A 15,437-nucleotide genomic window follows, 5' to 3' on the forward strand; every position below is an offset into this window, starting at 1 on the left:
AGGGTCCATGTATTGGGTTGATTTTAATGCTATGTAATCTACATTACCGGTCGTTCTCCATGGACCCGAGGGAGGCCCTAACCAATGTTGAAGCCTTATTAAGCAATATTTAAGCAATATCACAAGCAATAAACAAAATATGCTTTATTTTAGCAATACCACAAGCAGTGTTGAAGCATATTGCTAGCAATATATATTTTAGGCAATATATTGTTAACTGCATTGATGTCCATTAGCAATATAAAACTAAATAAACAATATAAACATTTCAAGCAATATATACTGTTAACAACTAGTATTTAGCAATAAGAAATTAGCAATATAGGATATTTAGCAATATGACCTCAGGGTCAAATGGTGCATTATGGGAATATATTTCCAACTGTCATTTTGAATTGTGATGACTGCAGAGATGATGTAGCTCCTCATTTTTTTGATGTTTTCAGCTATGAAATGCCTTCTTTTCATTAACATTGTGATGTTATTTGACAATCAATGTATATGTGTTCCATGTAGCTATAAAAGTAATTACTGCTTGGAAGTGTGCAAGTGTTATTAGCATGCATGGACAAGTATATAGGTAAGCTTAAAATATACACGATTGATTTGGTATCCAGGTGGTGCTGTGAAAGCTAGGCATGCATTTCTTGAAACATGGAATGACCAAGTGCAAGTGAGGGAGGAGTATATTGGGGCATATTCAGTACATCATAACCTAATGTCTATAGTGTCTTTATGCTAGCTTAATACTGTGGTAGAAAAACGTACAACACACTGTTACAAAAAAGTATTATATATCATATGATGTGTGCGCAAACTATGTTGCTCAAAGTCAGAACTAATATATTCTCTCGACTAGATCTAAAGCATGTGTTAGATCACAAAAGCGATACATGTATATTGCTTCTTAGTGTAAGCAATATATTGCCTATTTGTGTAAGCAATATATTGCTTTTTGTGTAAGCAATATATGCTTAAATATCAGAAACGAAGCCTTAAACTATTACTTAAGTATGCCTAAGGTATGCCTAAGGTATGCCTTAAAAACCTGCCTTAAATATTACTTATAAGGCATATGGATATTAAGGCTTTGAAGCCTTCTTGTATTGCTAGGTATATTGCTTAAATATGGCTTAAATTTTGGTAAGGGGGGGTCTACAGATCGCTAGGTCTAGGAGTTTAAATAATTAAATTAAATTACTCAGGGCGCATCACACCGGGGACTTAGTCCCTAACACACACCGGGAACACACACCGTCAATCATACTTGTATCAATCCAATGTAACATGTTTAACCGCAAGTACAAAGCATGGACGTACAAGACGCGCTCATGCACCTAGTACACAAAGCGCCGCACAGTTGTTTACGATGTAGTTATCAATGGTAGTGGCACATGCCTGGAGGATTTAAACCATAACGAGATCTGGGCGACCAATCACAAGCCAGATCCATTTAAAGATGCATTACATTATGGCCAATTTTAGTAGGCCAGAAATCCGACAATCTCATCCATAGACAACCGTGTTAAACATGTTAACCGCAATGCAAAGTAAGTAGTCCACTTGGGAAGCCAACAAACAGACGGAGTACGGTGACTAAAAAGATCAGATCAAGCGTGAAAATCTATCAATTGTGCACACATTAATTAAATCAGAGTTTTAAGAGTAGGCCTATGCACAATGGGCAAGTGGACTACGGAGAAGTCTAGGTCATTTAGTGAGAGATTATCAGAAATTTCTCCAAAACTTTTGAAAAAAGGGGGTCTTTTGGTGACAGGAAAAAAAAGGGGTCATTGGGTGAGAGGGAATTCAGTAAAATAGAAAAGGGGGTCGTTTGGGTGAGAGGTAGTTGAAAAATGGGGGGTCCATGTGGCCGCACATCCCCCTCACCCATTTTTAGTGACCCCCCAGGACCGTATGAGAACATTAAATGATTTCTGGCGGTGCCGAGCACCAGACGGAGGGACGGACATTGCAAAAACAGTATGCCTCATGGGGTGGCATAATTATGAACCAAATGGCTTCAATTGACCTTCATTTTGCAAATGTTTCCAACCACCTGTGTAGACCTATGGATAAACATATCCTTTTTGCTTCTGGAGTTTTCAAACTATTATTGTACACAAAAATAGTGCCAAAATGGTCCCCTAAATAGTTTCAATAGGGCCGGCCTTCATTATGAGGGGCCCGCGAACCCACTGACTGGCTCCCCCACTTTCAAAATCGTTCCGCCGCCGCTACTGTGCGAGTAGGTTGGCTAGGCTTTATAACCCTACTTACAACAATTCCTTCAGCCTTTGCAAGGCATTCTTCATTAAAATAGACCCCGTCGTAGAAGGCAATGGTCTTTCCGGTTATATTTCGCCAGTCGAACTTCTTGGGATTTCCTGGTAGCACGACAAATGTCTGGTGCGGGGACGTGGTATATTGATCGGCAAAGGCGAAGGTACGTCGTCGCTCAGTAGTAGATCGATATCCTAAAGTAATAATAATAATAATAATAATAATAATAATAATAATAATAATAATAATAATAATAATAATAATAATAATAATAATAATAATAAGGAGAAGGGGAGTTCGTGAACATAATTGGAAATGTACCGACGACCTAAAGATTTCGACAGTTTCGACAGGGGGTGTAGGGATCTTTTTTTTCCAAACGTATGTATTATAGCAATATTTACCCTTAATTGTCAAAATTTTGACAACATATTATATAAGTATCAGTACACATAGAATTTTGAATTGGTTGACCCAAATAAATTAACCAGCGGTGATTCGGTACCCACCCCCTAAGACGGCGCACAGAGCACGCGTGCCACTTTACCTCCGTAGCTACGCCACCGTAAATGTACTGACGCCGTTTCATTCTTATTTTCACGATATAAACTCCTTAAGGGATGGGTATGAACGTTTGGACAGTATTTATTGTGGGACATTGGGGCACATCAGACATCGAATTGCATTCTGAATACGAAGAATGTCCTTTTGATATGAAATAATTTTGATTTTTTTTTTGAAATTCGCAATGTAATACACATTTTATGGGAAATGATTTAACAGTACTCACAGTAAACTTTATAAATCTGATGATTTATACTTAAAGTGTATGTAGGTGGGATGAAAAGCCGACGATCAATTGAAAATTTTGACCTTTCGTATTGAAGATATGGATTTTTTTCCAAAACACCAAAAATTTAGGTCTATTAAAAAAAAAAAATCCATACCTTCAATATGAAAGGTCAAAATTTTCAATTGATCGTCAATTTTTCCTACCAGCTACATACACTCTAAGAATATGTCATTAGATTTATAAAATGTAATTCGAGGACTGTTATATATACCAAAAATATCAAATTTTAATAATTTGTCATAAAATTTGTATTATATCGTGAATTTCAAAAAATGAAAATTATTTGATATCAGAAAGACATCCTTCGTATTCAGAATGCAATTCGATATGTCTGATGTGCTACCAAAAAAATTCCAGCACAGAGAGAATGAGCGAGTCTAGTCTCCACGCAGGACGCAGTCTGTGTTATACTACACGGTTGAATGCATAGCAACATAGAAGCTCATAGAGAGCTGTAAAATATGCCTGTGTGATTGTTTTTTCTCAAAACCTCCAGTGTTCCCTTCATCCAATCAAAAACAAATTTTTGTATCGAACGAGAGCTAACACTTCCCCCCTTTTTTTTTTTTTTGTCATTTTGATAACCCCAAAATGTGATGTGTTGTAAAGCGTCAGTGCAGTCACCGGAGCAGATCAGTTACGTAATCCAACTAAAATGTGCTTAACAACAGGGGATAAGGCCTTCGCAACCGGCAGACTGTATTGTAATACGCCATGGAACATACCTATGATATTTCCCGGGGATATTTCCCCTGACAACTAACCCTGATACGCCACTGAATTGTTCATGCTAGTATATCTTACCACTGCACGCGTCATACCACCCTGCCATCAGCCCATACCCTCCTCGTGCTGCCTCTCCCTCCTCGTTGCTCCAACAATTTGACCAGAGGTCGGCCACAATCTTACAATTCTTATTGGCTATTCTGCAAACTGTTACAAAAACGAGATAATTGAGAGTCTTGAAAAAACGCGTTTGAACTAAAACCATGCTATCATACAGCTCCAAAACCGGGAAACGGTGTCATCTTAATATAACTTAAACAATAGGCTACTTTATATTTCATGAAAAGGTTATTAATTATGTTTAATTTGAGATTTAATCAAAAGGTCAGGGAACTTTTTCAACCTAGGTATTATGGTCTCAGTTTTCAACGTTACCATTTTATATAACCATACCAGGTATGCAGTACTTTATAAGTTCCAGAGTTGAACTTAAAACCTACACTGATATTACACAAAACCAAGCTTACAGTGAGAGTGGTCATGTTCCATTTGGGTCATGACACACAACGTTTTAAAAACGTTTTTAAACGTATCGTACGTTCTAGAAACGTTTTAAAACGTTTTGTGTTAGTTGCCAAATGGATTACAATCATTACATAAATCATTTCTGAAGTAACATGTAGTATTCACAGGTATTTATTTATCTTAAGATGTTTGGGTCGATCCTTCATGTAATTATTTCGTGTAAGCTAATCCTAACTCTAACCCTAATCCTAACCCTAATCTAAACTATTCCTAACCTTAACCCTAACCCTAATTTCGTGTAAAATTACATGAAGGAATAACCGGCTGTTTGATATGTGAGTCTTTCACAGGTATTTATAATTATTTATCTTAAGATTTTTGATACGTGGGTCTGTCTGTTCGCCCTTATTTTCGGAACTGACAGGTCGCATGGCCCTCAAACTTGGTGGCTATGTGCTACTTGGTCCGCCAGAGCAAATTTGCATTTGTTAGGACATCCGAGGTCAAAGGTCAGGTCAAATTTAAAGTAGCTCTGATCGGGCTGTGTCTCGGGGAAAATCCCTGGCACTTGCGGAGTGCAAAACTTCAAAGGTGATATGAGGTCAAAGGTCAGGTCAAATTCACAGTTGCTCCCAATAGGCTGTAACTCATGGGGAATATAATCCCTGACACTTGGGCAGTTTGAAACCGCAAAGGTCATCCGAGGTCAAAGGTCAGGTTTTGATAATGATCATCATCGTTTACCGTGTCTACTAACCACTTCGGTTTACTAACCGCTCCCGTTTACCCAACTAGCGGGGGCCCGCGTGAAGCGCGCGACTACCACTAGTATTACTTACTTACTTATTGTATTTAAGTAATACTAGTGGGAGTCAGCGCCTTCACGCGACTCCACTAGTATTACTTATTGTATTTAAGTAATACTAGTGGGAGTCGCGTGAAGCGCGCGGCTCCCACTAGTATTACTTAAATACAATAAAATAGAACCAATGGCCGATCTGCGAACCGGTAAGTCTACTCTGCATAACAGAAAGTGCATAAGACTACATAACCCTGCATAAGAAAATGCTAAACTTAAGATTCTCATGCTAAAATGGGTCTCAAGGTTGAGGCGTTCCTTACATTTAAGATTCATGGTGTTAACATTTGTTTTCTGTGATAATTGTTAGACTTGTTTCAAGTCTTTGGAGCCAAACTGGTCTCAAGTCCAATGGCATAATTCAATATCTGTGATTCAATAACCTCATCCAACAGTAAATGCTCAAAATGCAATCACAAGTTGGGAAGTATGATAAAATTGTCACTATGAATAAAAGAGTCCAAAATGATCTCAAGTGCATAGTTTAATAACCTGCATTTAACAAGCATCACAATTTGTGAGATACGTATTTCGAGTGCATAACTTACCTGCATTTATAATATCCGGGACAAATCCTTCCAACTTGCCAGTTTTTTCGCTTCTGTATATTAGGAAGAAGAACGAAGTAGCAAATGTACAGGATTCGATACTCGGATTGTTTATAGGTATTGATATTTGTACCTCAATTGTGTGAATCAACCTCAATTTTATGCCGTGTACTTTGGAACACTCGAAAATTACATTTTAGCTCAAAATTAAGTTTAAAAAAAAATCTAAATCAAAATCTTAACAAAAAAAATCATTCCGCATTCGTTTTTGAAACTGCCATGAGCTTTGAGACATAGCATTTTTTTTTAGCTTTAGGTCCATATAGAGATGGGTCGGGTCTCATATTAAAAAAAAAAAAATGATATAGAGAAGATCAGTTTTTCGAAATCCAATATGAGTATATCTTCGTACCTGTGGCTCCGATCTACAGATTTTTTTGGGTTTTTTTGCGGTTTGCTTCAATCCTCAGTATTAGTAGTATTAAATAAAAGTAATACAATTATAAATTGTTTTTCTTGTATTGGTTTATACCAAAGTTATTGTAGTAGTTGCATTTTCTCTCATTTCTTGCAATAGGTTGTGTTTGTGCTGTCTCTGGTACCTTCGTATTTGTATTTCTTTGCATCATAGTATTAATATTCAATGATAACTTTATTCGCCGTCGAAGTGACGTCATAATCAGATTAACTACCATAGCAATAGATGAATACAATTTTTGAATAGATCGCCCTGCATTACAAGCAGATTGCACTAATCACATTCACATGTGTATGTCAGCAAACATAGATTGAATACAATACCGTTCTTTTCAAATATACTAATCTTACAGGTGCGAGTGATCAGCATTTCTTTGACATCTATGTTTCAATGCATCGGTACCGCGCACACCACTCTTCGTCATACATCAATTCTCCCAGCCACATTTCCCTAACATAATATGAAATTTTAAAAAAACAGGAAATTTAGTTCGGCAGAGGCGGGGCTCGAACCCACGCTACATACAGTATCAACATATTACCAGCGCCTTCACCGCTCGGCCACCTGACTTGTTGGTGCCATCTAGAAAATTCGAACATACAATCGCAACTTCAATACTTCAACCAGCCTAGTGGCACTTCCCTGCTTCAACATACCACGTGACAAGCAAAGACAGAAAACGTACCATATTTTGGAATTTTATCTGCTTAAAACATTAATGTGTATTATAATAGAGCTACCATTATTAATATTGTTGAATTCTCAAGCGCATATAGACAATTAATACGAGGGGCCTATGATACATACACAATACATAAATCGATTTTGATTTCGGCCGCGTGCTCTGCCCAGGACATCGCGTCGGTTGCGAAGTATGGAGCCCAGTCAGCCTACCATTTTTCTTGTAAGACGGTCTGAATTTTTGCAATTTATAGGAAAAGTCCACGTCCCCAAAGTTTCTTTCAGATATCAAAAGATTAGATTCCCATAAAGACGAAACTGTAATCTTTAGTCGGGACCTACGTAAAATTTACATACAATTAATTTATTCAGAAAATATTTTGGCGTATATAAAATTGAAATAAAATTCTCTGCCTCCTAAACCACATAAAGTTTAGCACGATTGGGTATCACGAATCGTTATACATGTATACATATGCAGTGCAGTTAATATTCATATATTCTTTTATACATAGGATGCTTCAGTTTTGACACAAAAAATATTTCATTGAAAACCCTCCCACTCGGCGATTTCAAAAAGGTAACCACGCTTCCCTAGAACGTGCAATAAATTAGCATTAAAATTTTTCTTATTTTAGCAGCATTCTAGAAGCACTTGGCGTATGGTGAAAAGAGGAGTAGGTACCGCGTGAACGTTGTAGTGCAGGACGATAGTCAAAATTGTATTCATCTATTGCTATGGTAGTTAATCCGATTATGACGTCACTTCGACGGCAATTCGCATAATTTCAAAATACATTCATTTCTTATTTTGGTTTTGTTTCTCTTGTACACTCTCAAAACATTGGATAAAAATGAATGGGCAGAAAACAGTTGGTTAAAAAATGCTCAACAATGGTTAAGATTCTTGAAGTTGGGCAAAATACAGTTTAATACATGGATGGTCAAACCTGTCAATATGGTACTTACACAGGTTGGGTGAATTCAGAGTTCAAAATTACCAATGTTGGTTAAAAGTTAACCAAACTTGGTAAAGAACATCCTTTTCCCGCCAATTAAGTTGGGCAAAGTATGGTTTTGCCCAACCATGGTCACATGGTGTTCCTTTGCGAACTGTGATTGGTCATTGTGTTGGGCAAAAACGCATTTCAGAAAACAAGATGGACGATGAGTGGCTTGCTGCAAAGCTGTGGATTGGGGTCTTCAAGATCTGTTGGAGACATTTGAAGGTAGGACATTATATTATAAAGTACATCATTTTATCGGGTATAACACTTAGTTTAAGTGTGTGTGAGGCCAGACTTGAGCAAGACTTACGATGCTTTATCGACGACAGCTACCACCACAACCGGTATGCTTAACCAACTGTTAGGCTTACCGGTTGTGGTGGTAGCTGTGGTCGATAAAGCATCGTAGGTCTTGCTCACAGTAGCGGCCTCGCACACATTTTAACAAGTGTTATACCGATAAAATGATGTAATATAATATTCCTACCTTCAAATGTCTCCAATTAATCCATTGTGTACTCATTTAACCTGAGTCTGAACTAACCAACATATTGGTTAAACTATGAACGATCAAACGAACTTCCCATTCATAGTGTTTAACCAACTGTTGGTTATATTTTGCCCATTTTGCCCAACATGCTTTGCCCAACTGGTTGATTACCGTAATGTTAAGCAGTAGTTGGTTAATGTTTTTAACCAACCTGTGGTTATATTGTTAACCAACCCAGGTTGGCTAACAATATAACCAACTGTTGGGCTGTTCACCTGTGAATACATAGTTGGTTAAAATTTTAACCAAGTTGGTTAAAATTTTTAACCAATGTTGTTAAAATTTTTAACCAATGTTCTGAGAGTGTATCATTAGTGATTCCTGATGAAGGTCACTTGGACCAAAGCTTCATTCAAAGTGATAAGTACTGCGTCTTAACCCGGGATGGTGGGGTGGAGGGAGGCGGTATGTGTATTGTTGTTTACGATAATAATAATTGGATACTTGCATATAAAACTGATTGAACGCGGCGTGTCCACTGTGTATCATCCAGACTTTGTCATCTTTGTCATAATCTGCAGATGTTAAACCTACGAATAATAGCATGAATAGACGTGATGTCGCAACATTTGTACATGACATGAACGCTGGTTTAGTCTAATAGATCAAGTTGCCGTAACCATCGTGCAAATCATGTTAAATTTGACATATTTGGCAGAGATACAACACTTATAGCTAATCATAATAGGCTATGGAGCCAATTCAACAGCACCTTCATTTTGTGGGCAAAGGTCATTGAACTTTCACACGGTGGTTAAGTTCAAAATTGCTTAGTCATGGTTAAAAACAACAATAATGTGTACATCTAGTCATAAGGATTCAGAAAAAGTATCGTTTGACATATCAGATTTTTGACTCCACAGGGGCGAAAATGAAAATTGCCCCTGATTTTATTGAAAATGGTATATGTATGATGTTTCGTTACCATGGTAAAAAAGCAAAATAGGACAATATCCACTAAATCGCATTGAATTCTGTATTGAGTCAATTTGACCTTGACAATTCTTGTATTACCTGAATAAGAAGCACTCTTGGAGAATTATAACTATTCTTTTTTTCTCATTTCTTGCAACAAGATTAATAATTTGAAACCATTTTCAACAAAATCAGACCATTTTAATTTTTGCCCCCTGCGGAGCCAAAGTTAGACGTATGTCAGTGATGCGATCAAGCAAAATCAGTCGGAACTCAAAAACATTGATTTTGAGATATAGCCATACAAAGGAAATATTTCCTTCGTTTCATATTGTTTTGGAAACTCTTTTAATTAAAATTGCTCATATCTTTGGAACTAGTTGTTCAATTTCAATGGTGTTTTCTACAAAATCCAGATTTGTAAATGCATTTTACTATCCTATAAGAAACTGAAAATGTATGCCTATAACTCCATAACCGTACGTCATATATAGGTCAAAGTATAGTTTTTCTGAATCCGGATGACGATGATGTGAGGTTTGAGCAAGTTTGAATAACTTTGAACGTGAGCTCCTGTTCAATGACCTTTTACCAAAAAATGACGGGTGTTGTTGAAATGGCTCCATAGCCTAAATTAATCACATTATATAAGTACTATTACTCTACCAAGTATGGCATCTTTAACATAATTTACACGATTGTAGTGCCTACAGTCAGTCTACTCTGAAGTACAAAGTACAGACGCGGACGCTCACATTGTGCCAACTTTGAAGGCACGCATACCTGCAGCAGAGACGCAGCACTACGCACAGTTAACGCGCTGTATATGCGAGCGTTGTCACTTTGTACTTCAGAGTGGACAAACTGTATTGACTGAAATATCTTGGACTAGTTTGCAAATCTCAACCGCATACAACTTAACCATGTTTACTACCTGTTTAAAAATTAAACATAATCATAATCATAATGTAGCATCAATGTGATGATTATATCTACAGTTAATAAATAACTTACACCTAAATTGAATCAGACAAATTCATTGTGTTTGTCAGGTCATAATTCACACATTAAGGTTGGTCTTAACCCTTGAATTATGGAAACCTCATAACTGCTAAATTGTTGGTCTAAAGGAAAAGTATATTTAGAATGGCAAAGACTTAACAAATCCATATGTGAGGTTAAATTTGGGCAAAAATGTTCAGTTTTGAGAAAACAGGTTTTTGACCCACTGTTTTCGCGATTTTCTCTCAACTGAGTATTTTTGCCCAAATTTGTCCTCACATATGGATTTGTCAAGTCTTTGTCATTCTAATTATATATACTTTTATATACTTTATATACTTTAGACCAATAATTTAGCAGTTATGAGGCTCAAAAAAAAAGTGTCCATAATTCGTCAATCCGAAGGATCAATACTTTGATTTAGAACAAGGCTCTCGTTAGTCCGAAGGTTCATTACTCCGAGAAGGGTCGTTACTCCGAATTTAGAACATGGCTCGTTACTGAAAAGGGTAATCATTCCGAAATTTGTAGTAATGACCCCATAATTTAGTTATACAGGATGTCCCAGAAAAAATTACCGAGTGAATAAAATTGAACGTAAGTCAAAAAATAGACATCCGAATCAAAAGTTGTAAAATGTAAAGCATAGCCTATTTTGTTGTGCATCACATACGAAAAATTGATTTGATTCGGTCGACTGGTTCTGAAGATATGAACGATTGTATCATGCGTACGTCAATGCAGTTCATTCCAAGTTTGATCAACAGGCTTTTTTTTCATACTCGCTCACTGCTTCCTAAAGTTTGTGTATCTCACTAAATTTAGTTTACATAACCTATTAAAATCCGACGGTGTTATGTCATTTATGCTTTCAATGAAGATGAATAACAGTTTGTCTGAGAAAACTTTGATTTCTGGAATTGGAAGCTCTCCAGCTTTAATTCTTTATGTTGTGCAAATATATTTACAAAGAACATTTGAGCCAAGAATGACAATGATCAAGTAATTACAGCTTTACGTGTGATTTTGATACCATGCAACATTAATGTTTGAATTTTAAACGATTTAAACTTTGCATTACAATTTCTTGGACATATTCCGAAAACATTAATGTGTGTGAGAAATTTTTAAGCCAGTTGCAATTCTTTATGTAGTTATTCTGTATGCAACATTTATATCAACATTAACGAAAAAAGATATTTACAAAATACCGAGCATCATCTTACATGCAAGCCTTCATTTTCAATTTCGTGCAGGTTTTCAAATTTGAACAAAACCTAATCAAATGTTTTTCAAGAAACACGTTGTTTATAAAGAATGAAAAGGATTTCATAGAACAAAATATAAAGCCCATTGACAGTTTAACCACTAATGCGCATAGTATAAGATGCAGAATAAGATGGGCTACACTCTGATGTTTAGATTTTGATTAGATTTATGATTATGATTTCTATTTCTCGACTTAAGTCCAAATTCATTTGCCCGATAATTTTTTATGGGACACCCTGTGTTGTATATAGTTTTATCATGTTGACCGGGCATGTTGAATAGACCAGAGATCTCGTGACACATTGCCAGTAAGATGTGCTCCAATAATTGCAAATAACAGAAAAAATGTGTGTTAAGTACGAGGGTCATTCAAAAAGTTCCACCTCCATGTTCAGAATAGCCTTCTTTATTGACCCTTCCCATAGGTTGTTGACTTCGATCGGGTGAGCACTTGTTGGTTCAAGTCGTATTAATTGGGTCCTAAGTTAAAATCAAATATAAGCCGTATGCACATAGTTTGTATTTTGTAAATATATACAATGTTACAAACATTGATCTCGACCTGATACAGTCACTCACTCGCTGATGAAAGATGGAGTACCATCTGAAAATTCCGAGGTAGGAATTAATTGCTTGTGTTTGGATCAAAAGTTTAAATCAAAATCATTTGTATGTCTGTTGAACCTTCAATGTTTTCTTCTCATATAAAACGTGTTTTATTTTATTTTGAAGTCACAAGGCATCAGGGACCTCAAATAGGAACAAAATATTTATCCCAAGTAAGCAGTTGGACAACCGCATCTTAAAAACATTTTATGAAGGTTATCCAAAACTGCAATATGATGCTTACTAAACTGTTGGCTATTCAGTTTTTAAGAGTACAATCACGGGTAATTTCAATATACTGACACGTAAGATAACAGAGATGTGATGATGGAGGTAGAACTTTTTGAATGACCCTAGCATGAATGAAATAAATTCATGGTTTGCTTGCTTCTATATCGTCGTCACAAATCTTATTTGTGAAATTATATTCATATCAAAGCCCATGACAGGTCAAATGTGTTATTACCTGTATTGCATATACAATGTGTGATTATGTGTCCCATGATAGGTTACATGTACAAAATGAAACGCATTTAGTATTGTTACAACAAAACAATGTAAATATTGTCTGTTTAACTCAGTATCTTAAAATTAACTTAACGTATGAGCGCAAGATGACAGGGTGCCAAGAGCGGCTAACCATCCAAATATCGCACAACTAAAGTTGAACATATGCACACCTTTGTTTCAGATTTTTTTTTTCATGATTGAACTTATTGCACAAAAGATACATATTGAAAAAATTAGATATTGTACAATGAAAACAAATCCGATTGAAAGCTTCTTGACTCTTGGTGGTAACAAATAAAGGAAGATGGTCATTAGAGAAGAACACGTTTTTGGTGAAGACATTTCTGCCCGCTGTATCTCCAGTTATTAATACACGATGTATAGTTGGTCGAAGCAAAATCACTATATTATTGAAAAATAACACTTTGGTGTTTTGCAAAAGTTCATCCTACAAATCATATAACAAAGTTTTTCACATAAAGGAAAGACGTACAACAGGGGCAATTTTTCTTGATTTAAGCAAAGCCTTTGACTGTATGAATCATGCCCTTCTGCTTGGTTAACTTTGCTATTATGGAATTATTGGATCAGAATGGTTTAGATCATATCTTAGTGCAAGATCACAGGTTGTAAATATTCATTCTTGTATTTCTGATTTTAATAGTATATTTGGTATTCCTCAAGGCTCAATACTTGGGCCACTTACTTCTGTAAACAGTCCTCCTAACAATGTAACCTGTAAATGTACTATGTGCGCATATGATAAAACTCTTCTTGTATTTATGAAAATCCAACTACATTCTTGATTATGAGCGTTAAATTCATGGTGTTTATAGTACACGTCATTCTTGATAAAAAATTGTTATGCCTAATTTTGACTATTGTGTCCCTGTTTGGTTAAATTGTTCAAATGAGCTCTCAAATGCCTCAAATGTACTGCTCCAACATAACTTTCTTCTCACTTTACCGTCGTGCACTCTGTTCATTCAAAAGGTATCAATAGTCAAAATTTGTTATCTGAACCATCTTGGAATAAGAACTTTTCAAATGAGAGCAGTGGAATAATCTCTTGCTAGTATTTGTAATAATTTTGATAACATGAGTATATTACAACCAAAGATCGGCACTTTTGTTAAAAATGCCTTGTACTAATCTTATTGTAAAAATAATGTTAATATCATTGTACATGGAGATGTCATGTAAATTAGTTTTAATTTATATTATTATAATACAAATCACACTTTGCTATATTGTTTCAATTATACTTCCTGGGCCTACTTGAAAATCAGTGCTTTGTCATTGAAGGGACTACCCTTTCTGAAGAAAGTTTAAACAAAATAATAAGTAAAGAGCATAGATATTGATGAGTTTTTGTCGTTGTTGGATGTATTGTGGCTGCTGGTTGGTCATCTGGTACACATGTCACATTGGATACTTTGACTCTACCATGGTGACGGATCCCATGCAGCATTATTCTGTATATTAAATTATTTAGTTAAGGTGTTTAGAAGAGAAAGCACTGTCTATACATCCATTTCTGTTGACAAAATGAACACTCATCTTGTTACAACACAGTCTCTGTGACCCTCGCGATCCATAACGAGGGGCGACAGAGGCGCGAAATGCCGACATGGAGCGTTTAGTCTTTTAGCTTCCCTCTGATACCTTCGCAACCCTGTAGTGTTTTTCTTTCTTTTTTACATTTGGGCCTTGTGGTCCTAAACTTTACAGTTGTGCCCCGGGGGCCAATATATCACTTACCTTTTGGCCCCTGTCCCCGGCCCAAGTCTTAAGAACTGTGAGGCTCAAATGTCCTCTACTCGTACTACGAAGAATCGCAATGTCAATATCTTCTTTCGTGTTGCGATTACCGTTATTAGTTCGTTATTCATGTAATTAGCTGTTATTATTTTTAAGCCAATATAGCAAAGAGACTGCTGACTTGCTGACAGCAAACATATTGAATCATAGCTTACCTACATTAACCACACTAGGTGATGCTGATGATCCGGTCTGTTTGGACAGACTGACAATGGCAATAACGAAGGCGGCAAAGGCAAAACATACCGCAGCAACTAACAACACAAGATACAGTTTACCATTTCCACCACGCACCGAGTTGTCTTTTCTGTACAGCTCCTTTTCCGAACTAGCAGATTCCATGATTGCAGATAGATGTTGTCCTCTTGTAATACTTCCTCTGTTCAGGTACAGCAAAATGCTTTGTCTGTCTGTCGGGGTGTCTGTCTGTCTGCCTGTCTCTTTGGGCGTGAAAGCTTTTGAACGTACGTACGTTTATTTCGTATGTAACCGTTATACATGCACCCTTGGCATTCTTAGTATGGTTGATAGATTTTCGAATTGCAGACAAATTAATTGAAGCGTATAAAGGTTACCTGAGTTGTATGTTGTGTAAATTTGACTCAGTTTAATTTCACATGATTCGAGATATTAAGACCCCATATAAGGTTAGCAACTACCGTAAACGTTCGCCTAATGGCGCTATGGAGTGCATGGAAATGAGAGAGCGCCATCCTTGTAAAAGCGGACTATTATCACTGATCATTAAGGGTACGTGTAGTTAAAGGGTGAAACCTATCGACACATACAATTATGAACAAGATC

General features: G+C 36.4%; 1 protein-coding gene across 1 annotated transcript in view; it reads right to left on the reverse strand.

The window, feature by feature from the left end:
* Positions 1–15,098, reverse strand: part of LOC140149138 (uncharacterized) — a 33,740-nt gene extending 18,642 nt beyond the window's left edge. The window contains exons 1-5 of the mRNA XM_072171326.1: positions 14,789–15,098; positions 8,959–9,040; positions 5,795–5,847; positions 3,941–4,069; positions 2,281–2,477 (exon numbers count right to left, since the gene is read on the reverse strand). Coding sequence (XP_072027427.1) covers positions 2,281–2,477; positions 3,941–4,069; positions 5,795–5,847; positions 8,959–9,040; positions 14,789–14,975 — 648 coding nt within the window. The 5' untranslated portion in view covers positions 14,976–15,098. The remainder of the gene's footprint in view (positions 1–2,280; positions 2,478–3,940; positions 4,070–5,794; positions 5,848–8,958; positions 9,041–14,788) is intronic.
* Positions 15,099–15,437: the final 339 nt, after the last annotated feature.

Source organism: Amphiura filiformis, chromosome 1 (genome assembly GCF_039555335.1).
Source record: "Amphiura filiformis chromosome 1, Afil_fr2py, whole genome shotgun sequence".
Taxonomy (NCBI): domain Eukaryota; kingdom Metazoa; phylum Echinodermata; class Ophiuroidea; order Amphilepidida; family Amphiuridae; genus Amphiura; species Amphiura filiformis.